This window comes from Salmo salar, chromosome ssa22 (genome assembly GCF_905237065.1).
Source record: "Salmo salar chromosome ssa22, Ssal_v3.1, whole genome shotgun sequence".
Lineage (NCBI taxonomy): Eukaryota > Metazoa > Chordata > Actinopteri > Salmoniformes > Salmonidae > Salmo > Salmo salar.
Window position 1 is genome coordinate 10,690,164 of NC_059463.1, and position 20,937 is coordinate 10,711,100.

At 45.2% G+C, this 20,937-nt stretch overlaps 2 protein-coding genes and 1 long non-coding RNA gene across 4 annotated transcripts in view; 2 read left to right on the forward strand and 1 right to left on the reverse strand.

Moving 5' to 3' along the window:
• Positions 1-20,937, forward strand: part of LOC106582753 (guanine nucleotide-binding protein G(i) subunit alpha-2) — a 185,891-nt gene that overhangs the window by 143,051 nt on the left and 21,903 nt on the right. The window contains exon 4 of the mRNA XM_014166144.2: positions 7,080-7,240. Coding sequence (XP_014021619.1) covers positions 7,080-7,240 — 161 coding nt within the window. The remainder of the gene's footprint in view (positions 1-7,079; positions 7,241-20,937) is intronic.
• LOC123729669 (piggyBac transposable element-derived protein 4-like) lies at positions 13,856-14,553 on the forward strand. Its single transcript, XM_045705446.1, has 2 exons — positions 13,856-14,046; positions 14,195-14,553. Exons 1-2 carry the CDS (start codon positions 13,905-13,907, stop codon positions 14,512-14,514), a joined length of 462 nt encoding a protein of 153 aa, XP_045561402.1. The 5' UTR covers positions 13,856-13,904; the 3' UTR covers positions 14,515-14,553.
• On the reverse strand, positions 14,640-16,264 carry LOC106582754 (uncharacterized). Of its 2 annotated transcripts, none has more exons than XR_001323381.2 (3): positions 16,080-16,264; positions 15,730-15,810; positions 14,640-14,874 (listed from the first exon to the last, which is right to left on the reverse strand). It is a non-coding gene; the product is annotated as an uncharacterized lncRNA (long non-coding RNA). The 2 variants fall into 2 exon arrangements; XR_006761335.1 differs by having other exon boundaries at positions 14,643-14,874; positions 15,730-15,834.

Genomic DNA, 20,937 nt, shown 5'->3' on the forward strand with positions numbered 1-20,937 from the left:
TCAAATCAACGCTGCTGCTCTTATCAACCAAATATTCTAAATTCCAACGTTCTACGAACATTGCTTTGGTTGATTTAGCATTTTTATTAGTTAGAATTGCCTTGACAATGGACAACTATTAATGGATGTCTTGTGCATCGTGCAAACACACACACACACACACACACACACACACACACACACACACACACACACACACACACACACACACACACACACACACACACACACACACACACACACACACACACACACAGTGCTCAGGGAGATGGAGAGAGAGAGTGAAGAGGTTTAGAGAGCGATTGAGAGAGAGGAGTTTGAGGCTGTGAGTGGGTTTTCCTGCCTCCATGAGGGCCATGCAGGCTTGATAATGAAGAAACATGAAGTGTGCTGAAAAAGGAAAAGGTGGCACTCGGACTGAGCTGTTTATTGGAAGGGGTTTATTTAAAACTGCTGGCAGGACACATTTCACGAGCAGATTTCCATAGCAGTGTATAGGCACTGTGCACCTCAAAAAACAATGCTGCTGCTGGGTTGTTCCACCAATTAGTTGCCTTTTGAATCGTGTAAAAAAAAAAAATTTAAATAACATTTTTCGCATCTCAAGAGGTTAAATAAATAAAAATACTATAATGCCTATTAAGTGCCAAATAAAGTAACATGGTTGACTGTAACAGGGTTGACGACTTCATCTTAAATCATCTATAAATCCCCTTGTAACAGGGAAGATTGTTTTGTGCAAAAATTGTTTATTTGTTAAAACATTTCTAGCCTTTCTATCAATGCGTAACAGTGTTATGCTCGACCCGCTCAGTTTTCCATCACAAAACAGCAGAAAATTGCCTATAAGAGTAGAACCAGTTCACCTGCTTTTACATTAGGATTTGAGTATTAGATGTTCATCTTTCTTTGAAAAAAATATTTAAAAAGGAACAGTTTCACCATATTAAAACTAGAGTTCAGTTCACGTAACAGGGTTGACCTTAAAATTAGGGACATGTTGTTCTTTTTACTTTAATAAAATGAATCACTAATCACATGAAATAAATAATAATCTTTAGAAATGACTTTGTCAAAGCAACAAAATAACTAGGGCTTTACAATGATGGTGAAAATGTTGGGATTAAGTGGGTTAAAATCTTCCCAGAAGTCACAGAGGTTGCACAGAGGGACGAGGTCAAAATGCTGAATTTTGTCTTTATTTATATACACTACATGGCCAAAAGTATGTGGCCACCAATTCATGTTAGTGGATTTGGCTATTTCAGCCACACCCGTTGCTGACAAGTGTATACAATTGAGCACACAACCATGCAATCTCCATAGACAGACATTGAAAGTAGAATGGCCCGTACTGAAGAGCTCAGTGACTTCCAACAAGCCACTATCATAGGATGCCACCTTTCCAACAAGTAAGTTTGTCAAATTTCTGCCCTGCTAGAGCTGCCCCGGGCAACTGTAAGTGCTGTTATTGTGAAGTGGAAACGTCTAGAAGTAACACTCATTACCGAGTTCCAAACGGCTTCTGGACGCAACGTCAGCACAAAAACTGTTCATCTGGAGCTTCATGAAATGGGTTTCCATGGCCGAGCAGCCACACACAAGCCTAAGATCACCATGCGCAATGCCAAGCATCGGCTGGCATAAAGCTCGCTGCCATTGGACTCTGGAGTGATGAGTCACTCTTCTCCATCTGGCAGTCCGACGAACTAATCTGGGTTTGGCAGATGCCAGGAGAATGCTACCTTATGCAATTCAAAGTGCCAACTGTAAAGTTTGGTGGAGGAGGAATAATGGTCTGGGGCTATTTTTTATGGTTTGGGCTCAGCCCCTTAGTTCCAGTGAAGGGAAATCTTAACACTACAGCATACAATGACATTCTAGATGATTTTGTGCTTCCAACTAAAGTGGCAACAGTTTGGGGAAGGCCTTTTTCTGTTTCAGCATAACAATGCCCCCGTGCACAAAGTGAGGTCCATACAGAAATGTTTTGTCGAGATCGGTGTGTAAGAACTTGACTCGCCTGCACAGAGCTCTGACCTCAACCCCATCAAACACTTTTTGGATGAATTGGAATGCCGACTTCGAGCCAGGTGTAATTTCCCAACATCAGTGCCCGACCTCACTAATGCTTTTGTGGATGAATGGAAGCAAGTCCCCGCAGCAATGTTCCAACATCTAGTGGAAAGCCTTCCCAGAAGAGTGGAGGCTGTTATAGCAGCAAATGGGGACCAACTCCATATTAATGCCCATGATTTTGAAATGAGATGTTCGACAAGCAGGTGTCCACATACTTTTGACCATGTAGTGTATATGGAGTTTTCCATGTGGTCTATATTAAAGGGCAATTCATTTACTACAACAGGCTTTTCAAATTAAATATTTATGCACAATGTCTACTTAAAATTTCAAAGGGATGCAAAAGGCACTCATTTCGTGGAACGACCCTGCTGCTGCATCATGCAGCCCAGACAATGCTGGATAGAAGTAGTTTGCTTCAGTTTGATCTTTTTTTACTTCATCGATATATCTAGAAACTTGGGGAGTTTGCTGTTCATCAACATCAAACGATGACTACCTCAAGCTGATAAGGAAGGCTTAATTCCCAACCCATCTTCAAGTCTTTCTTCTTATTTACAGACCCATACACACACACACACACACACACACACACACACACACACACACACACACACACACACACACACACACACACACACACACACACACACACACACACACACACACACACACACACACACACACACACACACACACACAGCTTCGCTGGTCTCACCTGTCACACCCAATGAGTCAGCAGTAAGAGCAAATCCAGTCCAGTGCTACCATGCAGAGGGCTCAGCCTGTGAACAAACTGTCAGTGTGTTTCTCAAAGAGAGCAAGCTCCAGTGTTTGACCGTATATATTAGAGGGCTTCAGTCTTGAGTTTGTAGCTGTAGGATGCGTGGATGTGCTTTATAACTGTACTCTAGTCTTCACATGGCCTGAGGGGAGGGTCTAACAGGGATGAGTAGAGAGGCTGCCTTGGTTTTTAAGGGAGGATGGATGGGTATGCTCCTCTGTGTTTTCAGACCATCCTTCATACAGTGTGTTGATGGACCTAATGATACTTATGCAGGCAATTAGTGCACCGGCTGCCACAAACATGCTCTCATATAGTACATTCAGACAACAGACAACATGTACTCATAGACAGTGATGCACAAGAACACACAGAGAACAGTGCATAGACACACACACACTTGTGCGCACACACACACACACACACACACACACACACACACACACACACACACACACACACACACACACACACACACACACACACACACACACACACACACACACACACACACACATACTTGTGCCCAGAATTGGCTCAGTGAGTCATCCTAAGCCCAGTGCCCAGGGAGGATGCAGAAGAGAGGAAATCTTGCCTCCATATGCTGTGTTATTTCATTTAATTTGCTTTGCCATTTCATATCAGAGAAAGATGCCCAAAACACAGGCAAAAAATCCTCTGTGAACGCACTCCAAGGCTATTAAACTGTCGTTTTGTGTTTTTATATTCATTATTATTTCTATTAGTTTTAAGATTTTATTTGAAATTCAGTTTAGTTTCAGTTTGTTTTCAGATCGACTTTAATAGTTTTATGAAAACATTTCTAATGAGTTTTTATATGATTTATTTTCAGTTTTAGTGTTAGGGACATAAAGTAGCCTATGCGTGGGAGGGTAGTAGCCATGAATGTGTTGTATAGTTTTGGTGTTTTTGGGGATGTCACTTCTTGCCACATTCGGGTGTCACAGATGCACCTCTCCCGACTTCACTCCTCGACTTTAGTCTACTGTCGGCTGCTTTAGCCTTACCACTCAAACGCTCCCAATATCTGTGGTGCTGCTCGTGGCAACGTCATCTTGCTGAGTCTACCTTTAAATTATAAAGTCAATCTCAATGTGACGTGCTAGATTCAGAAGCTTGAAAACCCTATTAGGAAAAAAAAGCTTGAAAAGCCCATTCGATTTGGCCCCCCCCCAAAAGAAAAAAATCACTGAACATATAGTAATTCATGATAGTTTTATTTTATTTTATTCCATGGCATGTTGAATACTTGTTTTTGTTTGGATTGAAGGGCATTCTATAGCGTCAATTATTTAAGCAATAAGGCACAAGAGGTAGTGCTGCATCATGAATACAGTCTGAGGTAAATGCCGTTGTTTGGCGCTCATGCAATTTACCTGTGACTGTATTCATGATACTTTTATTTATAAAAATGTTATTTAACCTTTATTTAACTAGGCAAGTCAGTTAAGAACAAATTCTTATTTACAATGACGGCCTACCCTGGCCAAACCCTTACGATGCTGGGACAATTGTGCACCACCCTATGGGACTGCCAATCACGGCCAGTTGTGATACAGCCTGGAATCGAACCTGGGTCTGTAGTGACTCCTCTAGCACTGAGATGCAGTGCCTTATACCTCTGCGCCACTCGGGAGCCCCAGCACTGCCTCCATGCCTTATTGCTTTTATAAAACTGCTACCAACATATTAAAATAACAATGATTTATGATACATATTTTCATTAAAGTGTTATTTTCATAAGCAAATTAATACAATTTCATTCTTCCACCAAAATATATAGTCCGGACACAAATCTGGTTGTTACTTATTTTAGTCATGTTGCCACAGACCCAGTCGTTAATTATTTTTGCATAGTTGCTATGCAAAAGGAGTGGTCAACCGTTCCCAACAAAATGGTTGCTATGCAGGCTCGGTAACGTTCTTCACATTTGCTAGCTAGCTAAAACACTTCGGTTAATTCAGTCACCTCAAACATTGAACCTGGAATGGCAGTACGCTATAGCTGCATTGTTACTTATAGGCAGTTACTTGGATATGTCCATGATAATGACGGTGATGTGTGATTTCGCCTAGCTCAGAAAAAGTTGTCTCGTCTCGTCTGGGCACTGTTCACTCTCTATGTATAGACCCCTTTCCAGTACAAGACACACTGACGTAATGCACAGATGCGTGCAACTCTTTTGCAGCAGTAGAAAGCCATCTGTGCCCATTCAACATTGCCTAGATTTATAGTTTTATTACAAAATAACTTTTTGGGGTTCTCATATGCGTACAATGACGTTTTGATTCATGCCTGAATATTCGCTAAGATTATATTTGGATGTGATCTTTGCAAAATAACTATTTTGGATGCAGCAGTTGTTAGCTATAATGCTAACGCTCATTGATATAGGCTGTAACAAAAGCTAGCCAAAGAGCCATTTTACTGGTTGAAGTGTTTTTTAAGAATAATGCAGTTGATTTGTGATGATAACAAAAACATTCAATTGTAATCCAAAAGTAGTGTGAAATGCACTCATAAGAAACATGTAAATAGAGGCTTTATTTTTGCTGGTGTTCCATATTTGAACCCCCTTGTTCTGCCACCAATTTGCACGCATCACCCTCCTGCGACAATGTTTGTAAACACAGAAAGGCGTCTATGGATCCAAACAACCAGTTTTATGATTCCCTATAATGCACAGTATAATTCAATGACTATGTAGTTCATTCTTACATGTTCTATGTTTGAGCTGCTTTTGAAAGCCAAAGTCGAATTGAAAACATTATTGGCATTGTTCAATTTGGTTTTCATAATAGCAAGCAAGGACTGATTAGTTAGGTTGATTGATTAGTTAAGCTAGCAAGTCTTACTGTTTGGTTACCAAGGCAACCTCTGTAGCTAGCTAGTAAACTTGCTTGCTACATCAGTGGATGTTGAACACATTTCTACATTTCTTGCGGAAATGTGTTCAATTATAGCCTTGGTATAAAAGGGATAATCAACTCGGGACTCTGGAAAATAATGCAACTCCGTGTAAAGCTAGTTCCACGCCGCTGAGTTTCAGTATAGTTTTAATTTTTCAAACAAGTCTGTTCATTATTTTATTTCAGTTAACTAATCATGAAAAAACTATTCCGTTTTCATTTTAGTTTCAGTTTTAGTTTACTGTAATAACATTGCTTCACTCCCAGTCTTAAATTGAACTGTATATTTATAGCAATTTTGGTCCACTTCACCAAATTGATTGATTATCCACTTTGAGTTTTGCTAATTTGCTAGTATGGAAACACAGATGACACAGCAGATCTGCATACTGTATGTGTATGTGGGTGGAGAGGTGTACAGTGTGTGGAGGTGTTCATCAGTCTGTTCTGCTGAGTCTATGGTTATGGAGGTGGCTGGCTCTCTGAGCCTAGACAGGCATTCATCTCACTATAGAGAGATGAATACCTGACTAGGTAGGGATTCCACAGTAGCTGGGCGGGTACAGAGCTTCCTGACTTGCTAGCCCTCTCGCTCATTAGCTGGACATTAGGAGAGATATGTGTGGCCATAACTCTGAACTATTTAATGTCGTGACTTTGACCCCTTGTCTTCATATTGGCGACAGACTTCTGTTGTCATCATCACCATCATCCCATTAATTCCTGTCTATTTACAGTACAGAAGGTAGTGGGAGAAACACCCAGAGGAAATATATCTATCTCCTGCCTGCCACTAGCTGCCACTGGGACACTTTATTACAACAGTGCATTATTTATCAGCCGGACACCTTGTCCACAGACACTAATATATCTCCCATATTAGCCATCACACAGTGGAGATTGCCTGGCCTCTGGTTATGACAGGTCCCCAGTGATGACATAACAATATATAAAGCTACGTATTTAAACTGTGGCACAATTGACCTTGGGCCATTGACCACCTGTCAAAACACACCAATATTTATTAGCTTAATCTGAGTCACTCAATCATTGTGTCTTGTGGCTAGAGAGACCCTTTAACTATTTATGATAAGATCTTGCCTCATCACAGCAGATGTGTTTGCTTGTTGATAATGTGGGTTCTCCCTCCTGAGATTTAAACATAAGCCCTCACTCTCTGTGATGTCTGTGGCAATGACTGTTCTGTAGTCCTGTGGTACGTCTGACCTGCAACCTCCTAGCCCTGGCCATAATGGCCCTCTCCTGTCCTCTCCCACCCCTGCAGGATGACGCCCGCCAGCTCTTTGCCCTGTCGGCTGCTGCTGAGGAGCAGGGCATCCTGCCCGATGACCTGTCCAAAGTGATCCGCCGCCTGTGGTCCGACAGCGGGGTGCAGAGCTGCTTCACACGCTCCAGAGAATACCAGCTCAATGACTCAGCCGCATAGTGAGTAGGCATAGTGTGTGTGTGTGTGTGTGTTTGGCTGTTTGTGTGTTTTTTGTTGTGTTAGTTTGTTTGTTTATTTGTTTGTTTGCTGCAGCAAAGAGCGGTATGGGAGGGCCATCTTATTTGGTCTATGGTTAGTAATACAGTAAAAGACGCTCGATCACTTTAGACTACAATCCCTTCATGAGGATATAAAACTCTCTGTGGTTCCCTATCAGTCGGTCAACTCGTTACAACACAGCAATGGGGAGTTTGCGCGCTAGCGTTCTCTACTGAAGAACATTAGACTCACTTCTGACAAGGCCGAAGCACTCATTCCTTCAATGTTCTTCACCTTGAGCTTAGCGGGAAAATTTCACGCATTAAAAAAAAAAGGAACACAGAATCTATCAGGCTTTGCTCCAACTTAACTATCCCGCTTAAGGAGTGCGTGCTCATCCTTCTGGACGTTGTGTGTTAAAGCTCGATAACCGGTTTTGTGAGTTAAAATTTGGTCGGATCAAGTGACTTGTCGGGCTGAGGCATGCAAAAGTTGCCCTGGCTCAACCTGGTTGCTGTGCACTCTGCCGCTGGCTAAGGGAGGCGACTTGAAGGGAGAGGTCGGCCAGGTCGGTGGGCGCTCCCTGCCGCCTGTGCCCTGCCTCAGTCAAGCGCCGTTTACCTCTCTTCCCAGATTTGGTCGATGATCGTCTCTTATGTAGACGGGATCAGGCTAGTTAAACAGCGCTGTATAGCTAACTCATCAAGGCGAGTTAGCTAGCATACTGCCACTGGTGATTTCATGGGTTTGTGTAGCTCTCTCATTTAGCATATGAAGCATTCAGTCAATTGGTTATTCTAAATTGACTGTACTGCGGCTAGTTCTAGCCTGCGGGGATAATGCCAGGTAGCAAGACTGATAAGCTGCATGTTGGATGTCAGCTAACATACAGTACTGTGACAACAGTGCCTCTGTCTGTGCCTATAAAAGGGCCAGGCTATGGTGGGCTATACAGTATTACGGAAGCACAACGTGCTCCCCAGGTGCTCGCTAACCACAAGGGGGTACCCCTTTCCATAGGTGTCTTATTACTGGGATTCATTGCTGGGTCCTCCCTCTAGCTCACTGGTCCCTGTGAGGTATTTAGTGATATAGGTTATGGACTCGGTAGGTGATTGGCAATCATGCTTTTATCCCACACAGTCTCTGTGGTTCATATGAACTCCAAGATGAGATGTCTGTCTCCTGCTCAACGCGTTTTGTTCCTGGGAATTAGATTTAATTACGTATGGCCCTGTCTGTTATTCAGAGCTGTCTGTCCCTTTTCGAGCTGGGTTACAAGGTGCGGTGTCACCGGCACCTATCACTTGTGGGCATGATCACCTCCATGATAACGTTTTTTTCCTGGGTTTATTCTTAATGTGTGCAACAACCGCACACATAGCGCAGTGAAAGGGGAGGTGGCACCGGCTGGGGTCTCCCCTTGCCCCCCTCCCCAGATGTTTGCTGTGACAACTACCCCCAAGTGGCACTGCAAATTGGGGTATGTCACTGCTAGCCCCAATTCTGACTTGTGCTCTGATATCTGCTTCACTTCACTCTCGTAAAAGCCTGGGTTTTCTGCTTATTACCTAAAATTGATTAATTGAAAGTGTAGGTTCACAGCTCTAGTCCAGATGTGTTGGTCATTACTGAGACATGGTTAAGAAAGAGTGTTTTGAACACTGATGTAACCTTTCTGGTTATAACCTTTTTCGGCAAGACAGATCTTCCAAAGGTGGTGGAGTGATAATCGTTACCAAGGAACACCTTCAGTTGTCTCCACCAAGTCTGTCCCCAAACAATTCAATTTGCTGGTTTTACACATTAAACTTTCAAATAACTCTTTTTTGACTGTTGCTGGGTGCTATCGGCCACCATCAGCACTGGCCGGTACCCTAAATGCCCGAAGCTCTCTCCTGGCCCCTTACACTAAGTCTGAATTTGTCCTGCTAGGTGACCTAAACTGGAACATGCTTAAACCACCTGACCAAGTCCGAAAGCAATGGGACTCCCTAAATCTTTCTGCTACCATGTTGTGCTAAAGCCATGTTGTGACGCTACCATGTTGTCATGTTGTGTTGCTACCATGCTATGTTTTCATATGTTGCTGCCATGCTATGTTGTTGTTTTAGGTCTCTCTATATGTAGTGTTGTGGTGTCTCTCTTATCGTGATGTGTGTTTTGTCCTATATTTTTATTAAAAAATATATTTTTAATCCCAGCCACCGTCCCCCTTTTTTCTTTTGGTAGGCCGTCATTTTAAATAAGAATTTGTTAACTGACTCGACTAGTTAAAAAAAGGTTAAATAAAGGCCACAAACCCAGAGTGGACAGGGCAAACATCAGCTCTTATATTAAAACTGTCACGTCCTGACCAGCAGAGGGCGTAATGGTGTTAGTTTTGGTCAGGATGTGGCAGGGTTTTTGTGTGTGTGAATGGTTGTGTTGGTGATTGGACTCCCAATTGAAGGCAGGTGTGTTGAGTTGCCTTTGATTGGGAGTCCTATATAGTAGTGTGTGTTTTTCTTTGGGGTTGTGGGTAGTTGTTTTTGCACTGCGTGTTGTGTGCCTGCAAAACTGTTCCTGTCATCGTGAGTAGAGTTTATTGTTTTTCCCTGTGGATGCTTTACTTGTGTTTATTAAAAAACGATGAGTATCCACATTCCCGCTGCGCCTTGGTCCATTTTTGAAGACAGGTGTTACAGAACTACCCACCACAAAAGGACCAAGCAGCGGAAGAGGAAGGAGCATCGGGTGGATGAATGGACATGGGAGGACATCCTGGATGGCAAGGGATCCTACACCTGGGAAGAGATCCTGGCCAGAAGGGATCGCCTCCCATGGGAACAGGTGGAGGCACTGAGAAGAGCGGAGGCAGCAGGAGAAGGGAGCGAACGTTATGCTGGAACACGGCTGGCGAGGAAGCCGGAGAGGCACCCCCAATAAAAAAAATGGGGGGGCACACGGGTAGTTTGGCCAGGCCAAGGAAGAGCCGTAAGCCAGCTACCTGTGATTACAGGGAGGTGCGTATGAGGTGGAGGGCGCCATGTTACGCTGAGGTACGCACCATCTCGTCTATACCTACGCACAGGCCAGTCCGCCCTGTACCAGCGCCCCGCATGTGCCAGGGTGAGGTGAGCATCGAGCCGGAAGGGGTGATGCCAACCTTGCGCTCAAGACCGCCAGTGCGCCTCGACGGTCCGGTGTTTCCCGCTATACGCACTAGCATGGAGGTGCGTGTCTCCAGGCTGGCACGTCCTGTACCAGCCCCATGCATCAGGCGTCTAGTGCGTCAGCCCAGCCTCGCCAGTCAAGAGTCGCCAGGGCTGCCCGCCAGTCAAGAGTCGCCAGAGCTGCCCGCCAGTCATGAGCCGCCAGAGCCGCCCGACTGCCCGGAGCCGCCCGACTGCCCGGAGCCGCCCGACTGCCCGGAGCCGCCAGAGCAGCCCGACTGCCCGGAGCCGCCAGAGGTGCCCGTCTGCCCGGATCTGCCCGAGTGCCCCGCCTGTCCTCCGGCCCAGCCCGAGTGGCCCGCCTGTCCTCCGGCCCAGCCCGAGTGGCCCGCCTGTCCTCCGGCCCAGCCCGAGTGGCCCGCCTGTCCTCCGGCCCAGCCCGAGTGGCCCGTCTGCCCGGCGCAGCTATCGGCGCCACCGAAGTGGGCGACGCCAAAAGTGGAGCGAGGTCCACGTCCTGCACCTGAGCCACCTCCAGGAGAGGTGGGTTGGGGAGGGAGGGTGTAGCACAGTGCTGTCGTTGACGGCAGCCACCCTCCCTTCCCTCCCTTATTGTTTAGGGGGATATTTTTTGTTTGGGGGTTTGTTTTTTCTTTTAGGTGCATTCCGGGGTCTGCACCTTGAGGGGGGGGTACTGTCACGTCCTGACCAGCAGAGGGCGTAATGGTGTTAGTTTTGGTCAGGATGTGGCAGGGTTTTTGTGTGTGTGAATGGTTGTGTTGGTGATTGGACTCCCAATTGAAGGCAGGTGTGTTGAGTTGCCTTTGATTGGGAGTCCTATATAGTAGTGTGTGTTTTTCTTTGGGGTTGTGGGCAGTTGTTTTTGCACTGCGTGTTGTGTGCCTGCAAAACTGTTCCTGTCATCGTGAGTAGAGTTTATTGTTTTTCCCTGTGGATGCTTTACTTGTGTTTATTAACCCTTTCACACGTACCATCACACGGGGTGTGATCGTTCTACAGTGGTCCCTGAAGCGTACGATCACACCCCGTGTGATTAGAACACTAATTTAGAATGCTCATTTAGAGCGGCCAGTTTCGAATGACGCAACAATCAACATTTGAGCTGGCCACACTTTTTTCAGAAACTATTTACACAAACAGTCCTTACGTAAACTATACCATGAATTAGCTAATAGCAATTACTATGTACAATTATTGAAAGTAATCCGACAATTAGTTTCAGCGCGCAGCTGGCCACACTTTTTTCATAAACTATTTACACAAACACAGTCCTTACAAAGTTATGTCCAGAATGTGAGCAGTTTATTTTTGGATGCAATGTTCAGATATTCACAGAAGTATCTATAGCATAACACAATCATCCTAACCGGAAAAAATGTAGGCTACATTTGTCCTAGCGCTGAGGAAAGATTGACGCAACACAAGCGGTCATATTTTCTAACTCTCGGCTGACATAAACTACACTATGAATTAGCTAATAGCAATTACTATTTACAATTAATCACATCACGGGTTTGCTCACCGTTGATCAAAATAATTGAGTAAAACACTTTCTAGAAATCGAAAGTAATCCGACGATTAGTTTCAGCGCGCAGCCATGCATTTTTTTCCTCACAGAAACCGAAGATAATAACAGACAAAATGAGTTCGGTCTGTTTATAGTATGCACGTTGAAGGGGTGTGTCTACTGTCGTTCACATCCCACCATTCATTTCCAGAAGTCCTCAAAAAATGAGTGAACTCTTACTCACCTCATTTTGTTATAACATCTTTGGTCAGACGATTACGTGAAACCCAGAATGCATTGTATGTCAACAAACATGGCTCCATACACATAGCTGGAATTAGCTTAGCTCATCATAATCAGTATAACCTTCAAATAAGTATTTTACACACATAATATGTGCCCATTACAATCTATGCAAGAATCGGAATGCATGATTTGTCACCTAGAATTGAAAACATGTGAATAAAACAGTAAATACACAAATAATTACCACACAAAACATTTTCTGATGGTGATTTATTGATACAAGTGACGCATGCCGGCAGTCAATCACGTACCCTCTCACTCTGAGCCATTCAGTGTTGTTGTTTATGTATGTAGCTCGTGAGCTAAGCTGTAGCAATAGCAATGTCTTTCAAAAGGAGACAACTCACAAATGTGGAAATTCTGGAGATTTTTTAAAATTCTGACAATGAGTCTGAGTATGAAAGTCAGGAATCAGATTCTGACAGTGACAGTGAGGAGCTGCCCCCCAACCTTGTAGCCATTGAGAACCCTGAATCTGAGGTTCCCTTGTCCACTGACGAAGTACCAGGTCCCTTTGAAGATGCTGGTGGTGATGGAGGCAGACCGACAGTGGATGAAGTACAAGAGTTCTGTGGTAGCTGGAAGGCCGCCAGCCATTTCACCCCTCCTGGCCCTGCTGTTTGCTTTGACGAGTCCCAGTCTGGAGTGCAACGCCCCTTGCCATTTCCAACTGAGGCAGAGTGCTTCAAGTTGTTTCTGACAGAGGAGCTCGTGGGAAACATAGTACAGGAGACCAATCGCTATGCCTTGGAGCTACAGGAGAAGAGAGAGGCAGGAGTGAGGGGGAAACTCGCTAAATGGGTGACAACCACAATTAGTGAAATGTATACCTTCCTGGTGACAGTCCTCCTCATGGGGATAGTAAAGAAGAACTCCCTAAGAGACTACTGGAGCACAGATCCTATGTTTGCAACTCCCTTCTTTGCCACCCTCTTTTCCCAAGACCGCTTCCTAATTCTGCTGCGATGCCTGCATTTCGTCAACAATGCTACTGCCATCCTAAGTGACCCATTATACAAAATAAGAATTGTTCTTATCAGCCTGACATCAGCATTTGGTCGGGTCTTTGTGCCATACAAGGACCTATGCATTGATGAGTCCCTGATGTTATGGAAAGGTAGGCTGGCGTTCCGTCAATATATTCCCTCCAAAAGGCACAGGTTTGGGGTCAAGTTCTTTGTCATGTGCGACGTGAAGACAGGATATGTCCTGGATATTATAGTGTACACAGGGTCTACCACTGACATCAAACATTATGAGGGGCTTGGGGTGTCTGGGTCCGTGGTGATGACCATGCTGGCTCCTCATCTCGGCAAGGGACACACTTTGTACGTGGACAATTGGTACAGCAGTCCCACACTCTTCCAGCATCTGCTCTCCAACAGCACAGGGGCCTGTGGCACAGTCAGGTCGAACAGGAAGGGGATGCCGGCATTCGGATGCAGGAAGATGCAGAGAGGGGAGGTGGAGTTCCAGGAGAACGGTCAACAGCTGGCAGTAAAGTGGCATGACAAAAGAGACGTCCATGTCCTCTCCACTGTCCATACAGCAACCATGTCGGCCACAGAGAAGGTGGACCACCTGACGGGAGAGAGAAAGATAAAACCAGATTGTGTGCTAGACTATAACCTCAAAATGGGGGCCGTGGATAAGGCGGACATGATAAACAGCTTTGTGGAATGCACTCGGAAAACGACCAAGTGGTATAAGAAGATATTTTTCCAGCTGATCGACACTGCTGTCCTCAACGGCAGCATAGTTCACCGCCAACTAACAGGTGAGATGATTACTGAACAAGGTATTTTTGTAATTGGATGTACAGTTCACATACAAATCCATTATGCAATTACAGTGACAATATCTCACCAACCTACCCACTGCCTCATCATCCTCTAACTTTCCTCATCCTCCCCACTCCCTCATAGGTAAAGTAATTACCTACCAAAAATACAGAGAGAACCTCATGAGAGAGCTGTTGGAGGAGCACCACACCCCTCGGCGCCCCTCCACTGGGGGTCGCCCTGCTTTAGACAATCCCCTACGCCTCACTGCACGGCATTTTCCCTGCAAAGTCCCTCAAACTGCTGCTCAAGGTAGTCGCACACGGAGGCACTGCAAAGTCTGCCTGTCTGGCGCCAGGAGAAGTAAGCAGAGGAAGATGACAAAATACATGTGTTTAGCTTGTGATACACCTCTATGTATTTCACCATGCTTTGAGGAGTATCACATGCTCAAGCATTATTGAGCACATCTGCAGCAATAAGTGACTGAATGACCTGACAGGTGACTTGACAGGTGACCTGCCATGATACTATGCCTTTAGAGGTGGGGGTGGAAATGCAGTTGTTGTTCAGTCACTGCATGAATATTAAATATGGGTTATGCATATTCAATTTTTTGTCCTCTAGTAAAACAAGTTGTTGTTGAACCAACTACCAATACTTCAATAAAATAGACGACTATTACATATTGGCCTATGTGTTTTCTTGCTGTGTTTCCATCCAGTAAAACTGTTAAGGAGAGAACGTTAGCATACAAAAGCTGTCCTCAATCTTCAGCTCGAAAGATGTCCAGTTATGATATTGGCAAATACTGTTTGTGGTTTCTGAAAGTACAGAATAAAGAGGAATTATTAATTAGAATACAATATAAGGATATAGCAATAAAACAATATTACAAATAACATAATAAACACAGCTATAAAAATAGTTTATTGCATTGACAAAATCACAGATTTGAGTTATAACAGTAAGAAACTAACTTTTGAGCTCCACAAGGGGGCAAGGCAGGGCAGAACAGAGCCATGCTGAATAGACCAAATAAACAAACCATGGTCATATGTTTTATTTTATTTAACTAGGCAAGTCATTTAACAGCAAATTATTATTTACCTATGATGGCCTACACCGGCCAAACTCGGACAACTTGTGCGCTGCCCTATGGGACTCCCAATCACAGCCAGTTGTGATACAGCCTGGATTTGAACCAGGGTGTCTGTAGTGATGCCTCTAGCACTGAGATGCAGTGCCTTTGAGCGCTGCGCCACTAGGGAGTCATAAGGCCATGTAGCTTCAAAATACAACACAAGCTAATACTTCTCCGACGCAACTAGCATTGTTTTACAGAGCTAATAGAAGAATGTAGCTAGCTACCTAAGCACGATTGAATATAACACCATGAAGGTGGGCCTCCCTGTGGCTCAATTGGTAGAGCATGGTGTTTGCAATGGTGTTTGCAACGCCAGGGTTGTGGGTTCGATTCCCACAGGGGGCCAGTACGGAAGAAAAAAAAAACGTATGAAATGTATTCATTCACTACTGTAAGTCGCTCTGGATAAGAGCGTCTGCTAAATGACTAAAACGAAAAGTTATAAAATGAGTAACGTCCCCTCGCTTATAAGAAGTATACATTATTCTCGCTACAGCATACAGAAACTATTATAATGTAATAAGGCACTTACTTAGAAACGCAGCATGGATTTGAACCAGGGAGTCTGTAGTGACGTCTCTAGCACCGTGCTGTGCCTTTGACCGCTGCGCCACTAGGGAGTCATAAGGCCATGTAGCTTCAAAATACAACACAAGATAATACTTATCTGACGCAATTAGCATTGTTTTACAGAGCTGATAGAAAAATGTAGCTAGCTACCTAAGCACGATTGAATATAACATAAAGGTTATAAAATGAGTAACGTTACCTCACGTGTCCGCGGTTATAAAGAATATACACAAATCTATTATGCTCCATACATACAGTACGCTACAATAGAAACGACATACATAAACTATTACAATGTAATAATGCACTTACTTTGATAGAAACGCACACATTTCCAAAGTTATTATTAGTAACGAAAACAATGAGGGCAACAGATGGAAAATGTGAACACGTGTGCAGATCCTGTTCTGACGGGAGATTAGCAAATGTCTGCAGACTTGAACTGCACAAACAATTGGAAAGTGCTTGGGGAATTTTGTCCGGGTCAGAAATGTCCCAAAAATTCAATTGTCCGCAAAAGTAAAAATGACTATTTTTATGTGAATGAATGAGGAGGCGGAACACACCTAAATTCAAACTGTTCTTAGAAAATAAAAACTTGTTAGAAAATCATTTGAAATTGAAGTTGAAACAGCCTATAAATAAAAACAGTCTGCGTGCTTTGGTTTGAGGGCAGCGCGGATTAACCTGTTGGGGCTAGGGGGCAGTATTTTCACGGCTGGATAAAAAAACGTACCCGATTTAATCTGGTTACTAATCCTACCCAGTAACTAGAATATGCATATACTTATTTTATATGGATAGAAAACACCCTAAAGTTTCTAAAACTGTTTGAATGGTGTCTGTGAGTATAACAGAACTCATTTGGCAGGCAAAACCCTGAGACATTTTCTGACAGGAAGTGGATACCTGATGTGTTGAATTACCTTTAAGCCTATGCCATTGAAACACACAGGGGTTGATTAATGTTTTGGCACTTCCTATTGCTTCCACTAGATGTCACCAGCCTTTACAAAGTGTTTTGAGTCTTTTACTGTGAGATCTGACCGAACAAGAGCCATGGAACGGTGATGGCCGATTAGACTCTGGCGCGCGAGTTCATGTTGGGTACCCTCGTTCCAATACGTTATAAAAGAGAATGCATTCGTCCACCTTGAATATTATTCATGTTCTGGTTAAAAAAGGCACTAATGATTTATGCTATACAACGTTTGACATGTTTGAACGAACGTAAATATATTTTTTCCCCTCGTTCATGACGAGAAGTCCGGCTGGCTTAGATCATGTGCTAACAACACGGATCTTTTTGGATATAAATGATGAGCTTTTTTGAACAAAACTACATTCGTTATGGACCTGGGATTCCTGGAAGTGACATCTGATGAAGAGAATCAAAGGTAATGGATTATTTACATAGTATTTTCGATTTTAGATCTCTCCAACATGGCCGTTTGTCTGTATAGCAAAGCATATTTTTCTGGGCGCAGTGCTCAGATTATTGCAAAGTGTGATTTCCCAGTAAGGTTATTTTTAAATCTGGCAAGTTGATTGCGTTCAAGAGATGTAAATCTATAATTCTTTAAATGACAATATAATATTTTACCAATGTTTTCTAATTTTAATTATTTAATTTGTGGTGCTGACTTGACTGCCGGTTATTGGAGGGAAACGATTTCCTCAACATCAATGCCATAGTAAAACGCTGTTTTTGGATATAAATATGAACTTGATAGAACTACAAATGCATGCATTGTCTAACATAATGTCCTAGGAGTGTCATCTGATGGAGATTGTAAAAGGTTAGTGCATCATTTTAGCTGGTTTTATGGTTTTGGTGACCCTGTCTTTGAATTGACAAAACATTACACACAGCTATTGTCAATGTACTCTCCTAACATAATCTAACTTTATGCTTTCGCCGTAAAACCTTTTTGAAATCGGACAACGTGGTTAGATTAAGGAGATGTTTATCTTTCAAAGGGTGTAAGATAGTTGTATGTTTGAAAAATTCGAATTTTGACATTTATTTGGTTTCAAATTTGCCGCTCTTGAAATGCACCTGCTGTTGATAGGGTGCACCACGGGTGGCACGCTAGCGTCCCACATAGCCCCAAGAAGTTAAATGCACTGTTACGTAACAATCACATTCTGGAATGGAGAGAACATTCTAACATCACGTGCACAAAAAAACTCACGCTGTGGCAACCGTTAGAGATATTTGGAACTCACGCGTGAAAGTGTTAAAAAACGATGAGTATCCACATTCCCGCTGCGCCTTGGTCCATTTTTGAAGACAGATGTTACAGAACTACCCACCACAAAAGGACCAAGCAGCGGAAGAGGAAGGAGCATTGGGTGGATGAATGGACATGGGAGGACATCCTGGATGGCAAGGGATCCTACACCTGGGAAGAGATCCTGGCCAGAAGGGATCGCCTCCCATGGGAACAGGTGGAGGCACTGAGAAGAGCGGAGGCAGCAGGAGAAGGGAGCGAACGTTATGCTGGAACACGGCTGGCGAGGAAGCCGGAGAGGCACCCCCAATAATTCTTTTGGGGGGGGCACACGGGTAGTTTTGCCAGGCCAAGGAAGAGCCGTAAGCCAGCTACCTGTGATTACAGGGAGGTGCGTATGAGGTGGAGGGCGCCATGTTACGCTGAGGTACGCACCATCTCGTCTATACCTACGCACAGGCCAGTCCGCCCTGTACCAGCGCCCCGCATGTGCCAGGGTGAGGTGAGCATCGAGCCAGAAGGGGTGATGCCAACCCTGCGCTCAAGACCACCAGTGCGCCTCGACGGTCCGGTGTTTCCCGCTATACGCACTAGCATGGAGGTGCGTGTCTCCAGGCTGGCACGTCCAGTACCAGCCCCATGCATCAGGCGTCTAGTGCGTCAGCCCAGCCTCACCAGTCAAGAGTCGCCAGGGCTGCCCCCCAGTCAAGAGTCGCCAGAGCTGCCCGCCAGTCATGAGCCGCCAGAGCCGCCCGACTGCCCGGAGCCGCCCGACTACCCGGAGCCGCCCGACTGCCCGGAGCCGCCAGAGCGGCCCGACTGCCCGGATCTGCCCGAGTGCCCCGCCTGTCCTCCGGCCCAGCCCGAGTGGCCCGCCTGTCCTCCGGCCCAGCCCGAGTGGCCCGCCTGTCCTCCGGCCCAGCCCGAGTGGCCCGTCTGCCCGGCGCAGCTATCGTCGCCACCGAAGTGGGCGACGCAAAGGTGGAGCGAGGTCCACGTCCTGCACCTGAGCCACCTCCAGAAGAGGTGGGTTGGGGAGGGAGGGTGTAGCACAGTGCCGTCGTTGACGGCAGCCACCGTCCCTTCCCTCCCTTATTGTTTAGGGGGATATTTTTTGTTTGGGGATTTGTTTTTTCTTTTAGGTGCATTCCGGGGTCTGCATCTTGAGGGGGGGGGGTACTGTCACGTCCTGACCAGCAGAGGGCGTAATGGTGTTAGTTTTGGTCAGGATGTGGCAGGATTTTTGTGTGTGTGAATGGTTGTGTTGGTGATTGGACTCCCAATTGAAGGCAGGTGTGTTGAGTTGCCTATGATTGGGAGTCCTATATAGTAGTGTGTGTTTTTCTTTGGGGTTGTGGGCAGTTGTTTTTGCACTGCGTGTTGTGTGCCTGCAAAACTGTTCCTGTCATCGTGAGTAGAGTTTATTGTTTTTCCCTGTGGATGCTTTACTTGTGTTTATTAAAAAACTATGAGTATCCACATTCCCTCTGCGCCTTGGTCCATTTTTGAAGACAGATGTTACAAAAACATTGTTAAACACATACTTTCTTGTGGCCATATATTCCATTCACAGGAAGTTCCTGAAGTTCCATTTCAAGGCTGTGGTCTACAAGTTGATGGACCTCATTTTCACGCTTTCACTCTTGCCTCACACTTTCACCAAAGTTGTGGAGGCGGGTTTGGCACCTCTGTGGTGTCTGGGGCTCAGGATATTGGACTACCTGCATGATTGGCTGGTGGTAGCGGAGTCGAGGGAGCAGGTGGTGTAACACACATCCATGCTGGTTTCCCATGTTCAGTCTCTGGGTTTCATAGTGAATCAAGAGAAGAGCTATTTGACTCCATCTCAGCACATTCCGTTTAGACTCAGTCGAGAATCGTGCATTCTTGTCCCTGCAGAGGGAGGCCAGTTTCTGGCTTTGCTTGGTCCAATTTCAGAAAGGTTTTCACCAGTGCCTGCGCCTATAAGAGATGATGGCTTCTATGATGGCTGTGTTTCCCCCCGGGCTGTTGCTCATGCGACCTTTCCAGCAGCAGTGAGTGAGGTCATCGTTCTCAGGTCATTGACTTCCCACCAGTCATTGCTCTTGACATGCGTGATTCTAATGTTATTCAGTAGAGGGCGCTGACGAGCAAACTCCCCATAGCTGTCTTGTACCTCGTTTCCCTCCTTCAGGGAACAGTATCACGACTCAGGATATGACCCAGATGCAGACATAGTAGGCGATAGTACAAAAGACAAAGTACAGTGAGACACAGGTTTTATCTTGGACACATGAAACATAGGATGGATACGGAGGGTGCGGGGCAACAGAAGACGAACAGCAAAGGGGCTAAGAATTTTAGAGATGGGGAAAGGGAATGTCCACTGATGATGAAACGGGTAAAGTTTACGGGACTCCACCAAGAGGAGTGGACAGCCATACCCTCTGCCCATGCCGATAGCGGGAAGCAGTGGTCTGGTGGTGATCCTCTTGTCATGTTACCTGGATGTGGTCTTCAAAAATTTCAGCCTAGTCTGACTTCCAGGTATAGTGACAGAGGCGGATGAACATCTGGGCAGAGGGTATGCTGACTTTTTGCTCAGGGAAGAGTGGGGGCTGATATCCCAAGGAACACTCGAAGGGTGAGAGACCAGTGGCCGAGCAGAGAAGGGTGTTATGGGCGTATTCTACCCACATGAGTTGCTGGCTCCAGGTGGTGGGGTTGGCGGAGATGAGGCAACAAAGGGGCATCCAGGTCCTCCATTAGATTGGGGGTGGAGACCAGAGGACAGGCTGGCTGATGACCCAATGAGGGTGCAGAACGCCTTCCAGAACCAGGACAAGAACTGGGGACCACGATCAGAGACAATGTCAACCGGAAGTCCATGGATCCGGAAGACGTGCTGCACCATTTGCTGAGCCTACTCCTTGACTGAGGGTAACTTGGGAAGG

Bases quoted from the DNA above. Each gene is read 5' to 3' on its own strand.
- LOC123729669 (XM_045705446.1), top strand. From the start codon at position 13,905: ATGGGGGCCGTGGATAAGGCGGACATGATAAACAGCTTTGTGGAATGC. The intron at 14,047-14,194 runs GTGAGATGATTA...ACTCCCTCATAG, and splicing joins AGTTCACCGCCAACTAACAG to GTAAAGTAATTACCTACCAA.